The 13,005-nt window shown below is 41.7% G+C and overlaps 1 protein-coding gene across 1 annotated transcript; it reads right to left on the bottom strand.

Moving 5' to 3' along the window:
* Positions 1 to 1,770: 1,770 nt before the first annotated feature.
* On the bottom strand, positions 1,771 to 5,407 carry MS3_00008062 (uncharacterized protein). The gene has a single exon (XM_051216405.1). The coding sequence runs from the start codon at positions 4,677 to 4,679 to the stop codon at positions 2,436 to 2,438; it is 2,244 nt and encodes a 747-aa protein (XP_051066993.1). The 5' UTR covers positions 4,680 to 5,407; the 3' UTR covers positions 1,771 to 2,435.
* Positions 5,408 to 13,005: the final 7,598 nt, after the last annotated feature.

Here is a 13,005-nt window from a genome sequence, read left to right as displayed (position 1 = left end):
TATGTTCTAGTTGTTCTTTTTACTATTGTTATGAAGGTATATATATATATCCTAGTTCACAGCAGTTTTATCGGAAATTGAAGTCAGTCTGTATAGGATAAAACCTTGAGACATCACTTCAAAAGAGGTTATTAAAGATAAAAGCAGATACTAAAGTGGGTATTTTCTAAAACTAATATTTTGCATGAAGATTTTGATTTTGAATTGAGGGTTGTATGTGAGCATCAAAAAGGAATTCATGAATATTACAAAATACATGTTCAGTATTCTTTAATTTTCAATGATCCTTCTGTTGATATCACTTTACTATAAAAGTATTCAAATTTGATTATTTGCTATGTTTATAACATTTTGATACATATACTTTTTAGTAGGAATGAAAATATGCTTTATTATGTATATAACACTGTTGCATAATAAATTTGGAAATAAGGTGTTCAGCTTAGACAAAATCCAAAACCTCGAATTCTAGCTGTTGAAATGCGTTGTTTCACATGAGTAGTTCAGTTGTCTTGTTTGTGTTATATTAACGTACTTGAAAATGTATATGCGAATAATACCGTAAAATTTTCTATAGGATTAGAAATTTGGCTGTATAGAGAATAACAGGAAACCTACATATCAAATGCTTATATGATCTTAGGATTTTTAGATAGGATTATCTTTTATTGTACTTTATTAATTATTATTAACTGCAAACTACTTTCAATCGAAAATCAAATTTTCATTATCGGTGTCTTTTGATAATTGATTATAAAGTTGTTACCAAACTTATAGCTTTATACATTCTGCAAAGCAAACTTCCATCTGGGGTGATTTTTAGATTGTTAGAAAGAGTCAGTTATTCTTGTTAGCTATGAAGGTCATCACTCCTTATGATGGATGTGTTAATCTAATTTTTGTAGACTGAAATATGTCATGTTACACTCATATAAATTCACAATAGTTTAGGGAAACAGACCTGTAAATGTGCGGTCAAATTACATTAGGTTCGATATTGAATTTACCAAGTGGCGATAATGATAATTAGAATATTTAAGGCAATTAGAAGGCGGAGTTGATCTGAGGAATGTGATGTATTTGCGCTATACATTTCGAATAATCTGGTCAGGGCATTTTTATATGAAAATTAATAAAGGTCAATTAAATGTTAGTTCAAGTAAAACCGGTAACAAAGGGGAGAGAATCATCGTATAGAAAGAATAAGAAATTGTCGCATTATCTTAGGCCATAACATGACTTAATGATTACCAGAGTAAATTCAACGTTACGGCATATTGTTTTTGTGCATATAAGGGGGGTTTAAATATACGAATAGCCAAGGCTTTCATAAATTTGAGAATTCGTCCTTGACAATTTCTATACAATGTTTTAAAAGCTGTAATAATGTCAATTATGTGCCCCGTTTCAATTATGTTTCACTATCGATAAACATGGTTTTCTACTTCCTCATTGATTGGACCATTTGACTCACATTGATTTTGAAGCCATTTAGGCATATGTTCAATGACCCTTGGTTGCATTGTTCGATTACTCCTCCCTATGTACGCGTGTCCACACAAACATGTAAATTCGTAAATACAATGGGATGTGACGTAATCATTAGTGCATTGTTTAGGTCTATTTGGAATCATGGACCTAGACTTTTCAGTCACAACCAATTTAGGAGCATGATGATGTCACAGGTATTCAGTGTTTGACAACGCTTCTACCAGTAACACCTTCTAATGTATTTCGTTCCCACCCAGAGAAATCAAAAGACAGAGTCGAGGAGATCGGAAGAGTATATTTGGCGATGACCAATATACCGGAATTCTCTGATCTAATCTGGCTAGCGATTGCGGTTGATGTTGAGCACGGCGTTACCACACGTGATCTGGTGCGGATGCATGGCCGAGCGCCTTCAGCTAGATGAGTCCACTAAAACATATGGTCAGCATCCAATGTCGAAAACTTACAGAGCTATTTATTTTGGGGATTTATTTACCGCTACAGATCACTCCCCCTAGTGGGGCAGTGATGACCCTAAGACGTGGCCAGCCAGAAGTTTAAACCCAACGAGTTTGTCGTTGGTAAACACTCTTCTGATAGCTTACTAAATTTAGCAGCGTCTGGTCGTCTTTCCTTACTATATGGGACGGAGGTTCAACATAGTAAAAAAAGAAAATGTACAATGAAAATTTCGGATCCTCATAAACGTCATCGTTCTTTTCCAGCCGTCCTGGAAAAGAAAAATAAAATGTAAGTGCATGTCGAAATACACTCGTATGTGTGTAAAAGCACAATGTCAGAGAAAAAAATGGAAAATAAACTCATGAACACGTAATAGCGTTAAAAAATTGTTTTTTGTTTTGTTTTTTTAAATAGAAATAAAAATATATAAGCATATTAAAATTGTTTTTTTAAAAAAATAATATAAAATGTCGAGAAGTGCCTTACGTGCAATAGTCGTTTAAATGTTCTGGAAATCTCACCCTTCTTCCAGAACGCGTCGTTTTAAGTTTATTTTCGGATACTGTCGAAGTATCATCGTGTGTGTTGGTTGTCGGATGAGGTATTATAAGTGTCGGAGTCGTGTCGTTCGATTGTACCGAAGGAAAATCCACGTAGATAGGATTTCCTTCTAAATACGCTGCTTTTAAGCGATCGATGCTGATGCTATCGTTGGTTCCGTTCTTATCGACTATATAGTACTTAGATTCACGTTGAAGAACTTTGAAGGGTCCTTCGTATGCTGATTCGAATGGTCGTCGATGCGAGTCTCGACGAACGAAAACGTGTGTACTATATCGTAAGTCAGGTTGAACGAAAACATCAGTTGATTGAGGTCGAGTGAAAGCAGGTTTAATTGAACGCATTGCGTTTGTAAGCCTGTTCGTGTAGGAGGTTAGATCCATGTTCATTGAAGAGGATGAAGGATCCACGAATTCTCCTGGAAGTCGAAGTGTCGTTCCATAAACGAGTTGAGACGCAGTGTATCCAATGTCAGCTTTCACTGCATTGCGGATACCTAGTAAGACGAGTGGAAGAGCGTCGGTCCACTGTGAAACGTTTGCTGCTGATAGCGAAGCTTTCAGTTGTCGGTGAAAACGTTCTACCAACCCGTTTGCTTGTGGATGGTAGGCGGTCGTTCGGAAGCGAGTGATTCCTAAAAGTGTGGTCAGACGACGGAAAAGATCGGATTCAAACTGACGTCCGCGGTCTGTAGTGATGGTTGAAGGGCAACCGAAGTTTGCTACCCATCGTTCGACGAAGGTGCGGGCCACTGTTTCAGCAGTGATGTCCTTAATAGGTACTGCTTCTGGCCATCGAGTGAAACGGTCAACGCAGGTTAAGAGATAAGAGTATCCATTTGAATCTGGTAAAGGTCCTACCAAATCCAGATGAACATGGTCGAAACGAGCATCGGGAGTTTTAAACGAGCCTAAGGGACATTTATTGTGTCTGATAACCTTAGATTTTTGGCAGCTTACACAGGAGCGTGCCCACTCCCTCACGTCTTTATTCATTCCAGGCCAGCAAAACCGTTCTGCTATAAGCTTGATGGTTGCACGAACACCTGGATGAGAAAGTTTGTGCAATGTATTGAAGACATTGCGTCGATAATGTTTCGGCACGATTGGGCGATCCCTACCTGTAGATGTGTCACAAAGTAGAGTTTCCTTACCTGTTCCCATCTGTTTGATGCGTAGTTTAAGTGTTGTGGACGATAACTCGTGCTGAAGATCACTGTCTTCTTTTTGAAGCTCGGAGAGTTTAAGAAGGTCGATTCCTTGGAAACTGTTCAAGGAAGTTATGCGAGATAAAGCGTCTGCAACTACATTGTTTGCTCCAGAGATGTGTTGAATGTCTGAAGTAAACTGCGAAATGTAGTCCAGTTGTCGAGACTCACGGGGAGAGTACTTGTCAGAAGGAGAGCTTAACGAGAAAGTGAGCGGTTTATGGTCCGTGAAAAGAGTGAATTCACGACCTTCGATGTAGTGTTGGAAATGCCGTACAGCACAATACATAGCTAGGAGTTCCCTACCGAATGTGCTGTACCTCGATTCGGTGTCTAGCAACCTTCTAGAGAAAAATGCCAAGGGTTGCCAGGAGTTGTTAACCCATTGTTGTAAGACTCCTCCGATTGCCGAGTCGGATGCGTCTACTGCGATGCTAATGGGTGCTCGGGTGTCCTGATGTGCGAGCATTGTTGCTTTAGCAATCAGTTCCTTAACTGTGGAGAATGCTTTTCGTGCGGTGTCGTCCAAGTTAATGGATTTCGCATTTCCACGAAGTTGGTCGGTCAGAGGTTTCATAAGTAATGCGCATTTGGGTATGAAACGTCTATAGAAACTTACGAGGCCGTTGAACGTGCGTAATTGCTTGACGGTGGTCGGTTCTGGGTAATCCAGAATGGCCGCCACTTTGGTTCTAAGAGGTCGAATGCCTTGAGCATCGATAGTGTGTCCCAGAAAGTCTAATGAGTCGGTTCCAATTTGGCATTTCTGAACGTTTACAGTAATGCCATGTTTTTGAAGTCGTTCGAAAACAAGATCCAGATGCTTGAGATGTGTTTCTCTGTCCGGACTTGCGATTAGACAGTCATCAACATACGCGTGTACGAAGTTGAGACCTCGAAAAACGTCGTCTATGAATCTTTGGAATGTTTGAGCAGCATTCCTTAGACCGAAAGGCATTCGCAAAAATTCATAGAGTCCGAAGGAGTTATGATAGCTGTTTTCGGTATGTCGTCAGTAGCCATAGGGATTTGGTTATACGCTTTAACCAAGTCGATTTTCGAAAAGACAGTTGTACCTTTCAAAGTAGCTGTCAAATCGTGAATGTGAGGCAACGGGTAACGATCGGGAATGGTTTTCGCGTTCAATCGCCGATAGTCACCAGTTGGACGCCAATCGTTGCTGTCCTTTTTAGGGACCATGTGCAACGGAGATGCATATGGGCTACTTGACGGTCGTATGATCCCTAAGTCTACCATGTGGTCGAATTCGTTTTTCGCTAACCTTAGCTTTTCAGGAGCTAGTCGTCGTGCTTTGGAAAATACAGGTGGTCCTGTAGTCGTGATGTGATGTGTAACGTTGCTGGTTACACACGGTAGTTTCGGTTGAGTTTGTTGTATCCCAGGGTACTTATCGAGTAGTGGTTGATAGAGTGGGTCTATCATATGTTTAACTGTGACTGGGGATACTCTGCAACCAGTAAAACAAGTTACGCAAACGGATAAATTAGTGTTTCCGTCTACTAGCCTCCGTTCGCGCGTATCGATGATCAGATTGTGATGTTGTAGAAGGTCCATACCAATGATTGGCATAGAAACATCTGCAACAACGAAAATCCAGTGTATGGGTTTGCGTAAACCCACGTTAAGGTAAACGTACCTTTTGCCATACGTAGCGATCAGTTTTCCGTTTTCCGCCTGTAAGTTTAGGGTCGATTCGTGAAGCCGGTCGTTAGGATTTGCTGGGAGAACGCTAACTTCTACGCCAGTATCGACGAGGTAGCGAACTCTCGTTGTCACATCTGTGACGAATAACAGACGGCTTTGTTCGCCGGCTACGGTTGCCGTTAACGCGTGCCGGCCTGGAAGTTTCCCGAATTGTTATTCGAATCAGTCGGTTTCGTGTTGGGAAAATTGCAGGGTTTTCTGCAATTTCTGGAAAACTTTCCATACTGGTTATGATACCAGCACCAGTTGGGATTATCCGTCTCTCGTTGTCTAGAGAGGAATCGCTTACGTGAAATGGTTCTAAGTGGGGAGCGCGATCTCTTACGGTCGGTACGAAGACTAAGATAACGCGTGAGTGTGTGACATAACTCGGTTATATCATTCTGAGTCGTTTGAGGTTTTTCTTTGACTGAAAATACCTCGGTAGTAGAAGGTTTCGTAATTTCTAAAATGCGGTCGGCAGATGCAGCTAGCTCGTCTAAGGCGTTGTTCTGGAACGAGACCAGAACTGCTTGCACCTGTTGGGGAAGTTTTGACAAGAAGAGTTGTTTGAATAGACCTTCGTCGAAAGTTCTTGGGCCTATTACCTCTCTCATCCGTTGCAACATGTCCGTCGCAGAACCGTGTTGCAGGTCGATGTTATTGAAGAGTTGATCTAACCTTTGTCGATCGGTTAGGTCTCCTCGTTTAAGAATCGAGCGTTTTAAGATTTCGTAAGGATCGGAAACATCACTAGTAAACATACTAGGTGTTACGTACCTGTTGAATTCGCGCGGTAGAGCCTTGACTACTGTGAGGAATTGTGCACGTGTGTCGATCACGCCGTGCTCGGAGAAGTCGGCTTCTGCGTAGCAAAACCAGGCTTCGATGTTGTCGGGCCAGAAAGGCATCAGTTGAAACGAAGGTGGGGACAAAGTCTTAAGCTTGAGTACGTTAGGTGTCTGTTCAGTCATGATGAAGTATGAAGTACGATAATGAACGAGGGGAAAAAAAATATATATCCGAGAAAAAACACGAAAAAAATCACAATGTTTAAAAAAAAATAAAAAATAAGGCAATGATATATAAAAATCCCAAAAAGGAACAGACTCACAGTTGCAATTAGGTGTACCAGATCACGTCGGGTTCACCAATGATGATGTCACAGGTATTCAGTGTTTGACAACGCTTCTACCAGTAACACCTTCTAATGTATTTCGTTCCCACCCAGAGAAATCAAAAGACAGAGTCGAGGAGATCGGAAGAGTATATTTGGCGATGACCAATATACCGGAATTCTCTGATCTAATCTGGCTAGCGATTGCGGTTGATGTTGAGCACGGCGTTACCACACGTGATCTGGTGCGGATGCATGGCCGAGCGCCTTCAGCTAGATGAGTCCACTAAAACATATGGTCAGCATCCAATGTCGAAAACTTACAGAGCTATTTAGTTTGGGGATTTATTTACCGCTACAAGCATAATAGGTTTTCGCGATGGCTGCTTTCAATCTCTGTCTTAAAAATATGCGATTGGATTCATCTCTATATGGTAGATAGATATAAACTTTTTTCTTTGGAACCGGATAAGCGAGAGGTCTTTGCGTTAACTGACATTTGCAATTGAACATTTGCAGTACATAATCAAAGTAATTCTTTCAACAATTATGACGGAATAGGAAAAAAGGGAAAATTAGTAGTTATATAGTCACAAAGGAAATCCACAGTCTTAGTCAAAGGTACATTTGTAAAAAGAGAGTTTGCATGAAAGTAATGTAAAGATTACGAAATTATGATAATTAGAAGTATTCGAATTAATGTGATAACTAATAATTTCCGAACATATTATATCTGTAATTCTTAGTAAGCGCGCAATCAAACACCAAGGATTCATTAGTTCGTACAAATAACACGAAAATATGCTAACACACATGTGGTATTTGAATGAACTAATGATTCCTTTGTACTTTTTGAATGCTTGATTTCGAATTCTAAATACAGTACATTCGTTCGTGCTTATCTAGTACTTCCTGATCCGATTACGTTATTTCTGGGATTCTTAGTTCGTACTATAATTTAAATACTCCTAATCATCATAACACAGCCTGTTTTAAGACTCGAGGTTACTGGAAACTCATACATTAATGAATCTAGTTCTAAATTCAAGAAGTACTTTGCAGGTTGATGAAACTCAATTAGAGAGATATGATCTTAGCTTTTTGTGGCCCGTAGTTTTGATTTTGTCCTCATTTAGATCGGCGATATTCGTTGAAGGGCTCACCACTTTAGTGACCCGTGAATCTGACTCCTGTTTAGAGCGTGTAGCGGTAAATAAATCCCCAAACTAAATAGCTCTGTAAGTTTTCGACATTGGATGCTGACCATATGTTTTAGTGGACTCATCTAGCTGAAGGCGCTCGGCCATGCATCCGCACCAGATCACGTGTGGTAACGCCGTGCTCAACATCAACCGCAATCGCTAGCCAGATTAGATCAGAGAATTCCGGTATATTGGTCATCGCCAAATATACTCTTCCGATCTCCTCGACTCTGTCTTTTGATTTCTCTGGGTGGGAACGAAATACATTAGAAGGTGTTACTGGTAGAAGCGTTGTCAAACACTGAATATCTGTGACATCATCATTGGTGAACCCGACGTGATCTGGTACACCTAATTGCAACTGTGAGTCTGTTCCTTTTTGGGATTTTTATATATCATTGCCTTATTTTTTATTTTTTTAAACATTGTGATTTTTTTCGTGTTTTTCTCGGATATATATATTTTTTCCCTCGTTCATTATCGTACTTCATACTTCATCATGACTGAACAGACACCTAAAGTACTCAAGCTTAAGACTTTGTCCCCACCTTCGTTTCAACTGATGCCTTTCTGGCCCGACAACATCGAAGCCTGGTTTTGCTACGCAGAAGCCGACTTCTCCGAGCACGGCGTGATCGACACACGTGCACAATTCCTCACAGTAGTCAAGGCTCTACCGCGCGAATTCAACAGGTACGTAACACCTAGTATGTTTACTAGTGATGTTTCCGATCCTTACGAAATCTTAAAACGCTCGATTCTTAAACGAGGAGACCTAACCGATCGACAAAGGTTAGATCAACTCTTCAATAACATCGACCTGCAACACGGTTCTGCGACGGACATGTTGCAACGGATGAGAGAGGTAATAGGCCCAAGAACTTTCGACGAAGGTCTATTCAAACAACTCTTCTTGTCAAAACTTCCCCAACAGGTGCAAGCAGTTCTGGTCTCGTTCCAGAACAACGCCTTAGACGAGCTAGCTGCATCTGCCGACCGCATTTTAGAAATTACGAAACCTTCTACTACCGAGGTATTTTCAGTCAAAGAAAAACCTCAAACGACTCAGAATGATATAACCGAGTTATGTCACACACTCACGCGTTATCTTAGTCTTCGTACCGACCGTAAGAGATCGCGCTCCCCACTTAGAACCATTTCACGTAAGCGATTCCTCTCTAGACAACGAGAGACGGATAATCCCAACTGGTGCTGGTATCATAACCAGTATGGAAAGTTTTCCAGAAATTGCAGAAAACCCTGCAATTTTCCCAACACGAAACCGACTGATTCGAATAACAATTCGGGAAACTTCCAGGCCGGCACGCGTTAACGGCAACCGTAGCCGGCGAACAAAGCCGTCTGTTATTCGTCACAGATGTGACAACGAGAGTTCGCTACCTCGTCGATACTGGCGTAGAAGTTAGCGTTCTCCCAGCAAATCCTAACGACCGGCTTCACGAATCGACCCTAAACTTACAGGCGGCAAACGGAAAACTGATCGCTACGTATGGCAAAAGGTACGTTTACCTTAACGTGGGTTTACGCAAACCCATACACTGGATTTTCGTTGTTGCAGATGTTTCTATGCCAATCATTGGTATGGACCTTCTACAACATCACAATCTGATCATCGATACGCGCGAACGGAGGCTAGTAGACGGAAACACTAATTTATCCGTTTGCGTAACTTGTTTTACTGGTTGCAGAGTATCCCCAGTCACAGTTAAACATATGATAGACCCACTCTATCAACCACTACTCGATAAGTACCCTGGGATACAACAAACTCAACCGAAACTACCGTGTGTAACCAGCAACGTTACACATCACATCACGACTACAGGACCACCTGTATTTTCCAAAGCACGACGACTAGCTCCTGAAAAGCTAAGGTTAGCGAAAAACGAATTCGACCACATGGTAGACTTAGGGATCATACGACCGTCAAGTAGCCCATATGCATCTCCGTTGCACATGGTCCCTAAAAGGACAGCAACGATTGGCGTCCAACTGGTGACTATCGGCGATTGAACGCGAAAACCATTCCCGATCGTTACCCGTTGCCTCACATTCACGATTTGACAGCTACTTTGAAAGGTACAACTGTCTTTTCGAAAATCGACTTGGTTAAAGCGTATAACCAAATCCCTATGGCTACTGACGACATACCGAAAACAGCTATCATAACTCCTTCGGACTCTATGAATTTTTGCGAATGCCTTTCGGTCTAAGGAATGCTGCTCAAACATTCCAAAGATTCATAGACGACGTTTTTCGAGGTCTCAACTTCGTACACGCGTATGTTGATGACTGTCTAATCGCAAGTCCGGACAGAGAAACACATCTCAAGCATCTGGATCTTGTTTTCGAACGACTTCAAAAACATGGCATTACTGTAAACGTTCAGAAATGCCAAATTGGAACCGACTCATTAGACTTTCTGGGACACACTATCGATGCTCAAGGCATTCGACCTCTTAGAACCAAAGTGGCGGCCATTCTGGATTACCCAGAACCGACCACCGTCAAGCAATTACGCACGTTCAACGGCCTCGTAAGTTTCTATAGACGTTTCATACCCAAATGCGCATTACTTATGAAACCTCTGACCGACCAACTTCGTGGAAATGCGAAATCCATTAACTTGGACGACACCGCACGAAAAGCATTCTCCACAGTTAAGGAACTGATTGCTAAAGCAACAATGCTCGCACATCAGGACACCCGAGCACCCATTAGCATCGCAGTAGACGCATCCGACTCGGCAATCGGAGGAGTCTTACAACAATGGGTTAACAACTCCTGGCAACCCTTGGCATTTTTCTCTAGAAGGTTGCTAGACACCGAATCGAGGTACAGCACATTCGGTAGGGAACTCCTAGCTATGTATTGTGCTGTACGGCATTTCCAACACTACATCGAAGGTCGTGAATTCACTCTTTTCACGGACCATAAACCGCTCACTTTCTCGTTAAGCTCTCCTTCTGACAAGTACTCTCCCGTGAGTCTCGACAACTGGACTACATTTCGCAGTTTACTTCAGACATTCAACACATCTCTGGAGCAAACAATGTAGTTGCAGACGCTTTATCTCGCATAACTTCCCTGAACAGTTTCCAAGGAATCGACCTTCTTAAACTCTCCGAGCTTCAAAAAGAAGACAGTGATCTTCAGCACGAGTTATCGTCCACAACACTTAAACTACGCATCAAACAGATGGGAACAGGTAAGGAAACTCTACTTTGTGACACATCTACAGGTAGGGATCGCCCAATCGTGCCGAAACATTATCGACGCAATGTCTTCAATACATTGCACAAACTTTCTCATCCAGGTGTTCGTGCAACCATCAAGCTTATAGCAGAACGGTTTTGCTGGCCTGGAATGAATAAAGACGTGAGGGAGTGGGCACGCTCCTGTGTAAGCTGCCAAAAATCTAAGGTTATCAGACACAATAAATGTCCCTTAGGCTCGTTTAAAACTCCCGATGCTCGTTTCGACCATGTTCATCTGGATTTGGTAGGACCTTTACCAGATTCAAATGGATACTCTTATCTCTTAACCTGCGTTGACCGTTTCACTCGATGGCCAGAAGCAGTACCTATTAAGGACATCACTGCTGAAACAGTGGCCCGCACCTTCGTCGAACGATGGGTAGCAAACTTCGGTTGCCCTTCAACCATCACTACAGACCGCGGACGTCAGTTTGAATCCGATCTTTTCCGTCGTCTGACCACACTTTTAGGAATCACTCGCTTCCGAACGACCGCCTACCATCCACAAGCAAACGGGTTGGTAGAACGTTTTCACCGACAACTGAAAGCTTCGCTATCAGCAGCAAACGTTTCACAGTGGACCGACGCTCTTCCACTCGTCTTACTAGGTATCCGCAATGCAGTGAAAGCTGACATTGGATACACTGCGTCTCAACTCGTTTATGGAACGACACTTCGACTTCCAGGAGAATTCGTGGATCCTTCATCCTCTTCAATGAACATGGATCTAACCTCCTACACGAACAGGCTTACAAACGCAATGCGTTCAATTAAACCTGCTTTCACTCGACCTCAATCAACTGATGTTTTCGTTCAACCTGACTTACGATATAGTACACACGTTTTCGTTCGTCGAGACTCGCATCGACGACCATTCGAATCAGCATACGAAGGACCCTTCAAAGTTCTTCAACGTGAATCTAAGTACTATATAGTCGATAAGAACGGAACCAACGATAGCATCAGCATCGATCGCTTAAAAGCAGCGTATTTAGAAGGAAATCCTATCTACGTGGATTTTCCTTCGGTACAATCGAACGACACGACTCCGACACTTATAATACCTCATCCGACAACCAACACACACGATGATACTTCGACAGTATCCGAAAATAAACTTAAAACGACGCGTTCTGGAAGAAGGGTGAGATTTCCAGAACATTTAAACGACTATTGCACGTAAGGCACTTCTCGACATTTTATATTATTTTTTTAAAAAACAATTTTAATATGCTTATATATTTTTATTTCTATTTAAAAAAACAAAACAAAAAACAATTTTTTAACGCTATTACGTGTTCATGAGTTTATTTTCCATTTTTTTCTCTGACATTGTGCTTTTACACACATACGAGTGTATTTCGACATGCACTTACATTTTATTTTTCTTTTCCAGGACGGCTGGAAAAGAACGATGACGTTTATGAGGATCCGAAATTTTCATTGTACATTTTCTTTTTTACTATGTTGAACCTCCGTCCCATATAGTAAGGAAAGACGACCAGACGCTGCTAAATTTAGTAAGCTATCAGAAGAGTGTTTACCGACGACAAACTCGTTGGGTTTAAACTTCTGGCTGATCACGTCTTAGGGTCATCACTGCCCCACTAGGGGGAGTGATCTGTAGCGGTAAATAAATCCCCAAAATAAATAGCTCTGTAAGTTTTCGACATTGGATGCTGACCATATGTTTTAGTGGACTCATCTAGCTGAAGGCGCTCGGCCATGCATCCGCACCAGATCACGTGTGGTAACGCCGTGCTCAACATCAACCGCAATCGCTAGCCAGATTAGATCAGAGAATTCCGGTATATTGGTCATCGCCAAATATACTCTTCCGATCTCCTCGACTCTGTCTTTTGATTTCTCTGGGTGGGAACGAAATACATTAGAAGGTGTTACTGGTAGAAGCGTTGTCAAACACTGAATACCTGTGACATCAAGCGTATGGATGTTTGCTATCGCTGATTCTCGTATATCATC

The sequence above is a fragment of the Schistosoma haematobium genome, chromosome 4, assembly GCF_000699445.3.
Source record: "Schistosoma haematobium chromosome 4, whole genome shotgun sequence".
In the NCBI taxonomy this organism is placed as follows: domain Eukaryota; kingdom Metazoa; phylum Platyhelminthes; class Trematoda; order Strigeidida; family Schistosomatidae; genus Schistosoma; species Schistosoma haematobium.
Note: the sequence above shows the minus strand (reverse complement) of the source record. Positions and strands in the feature narration are given on the sequence as shown.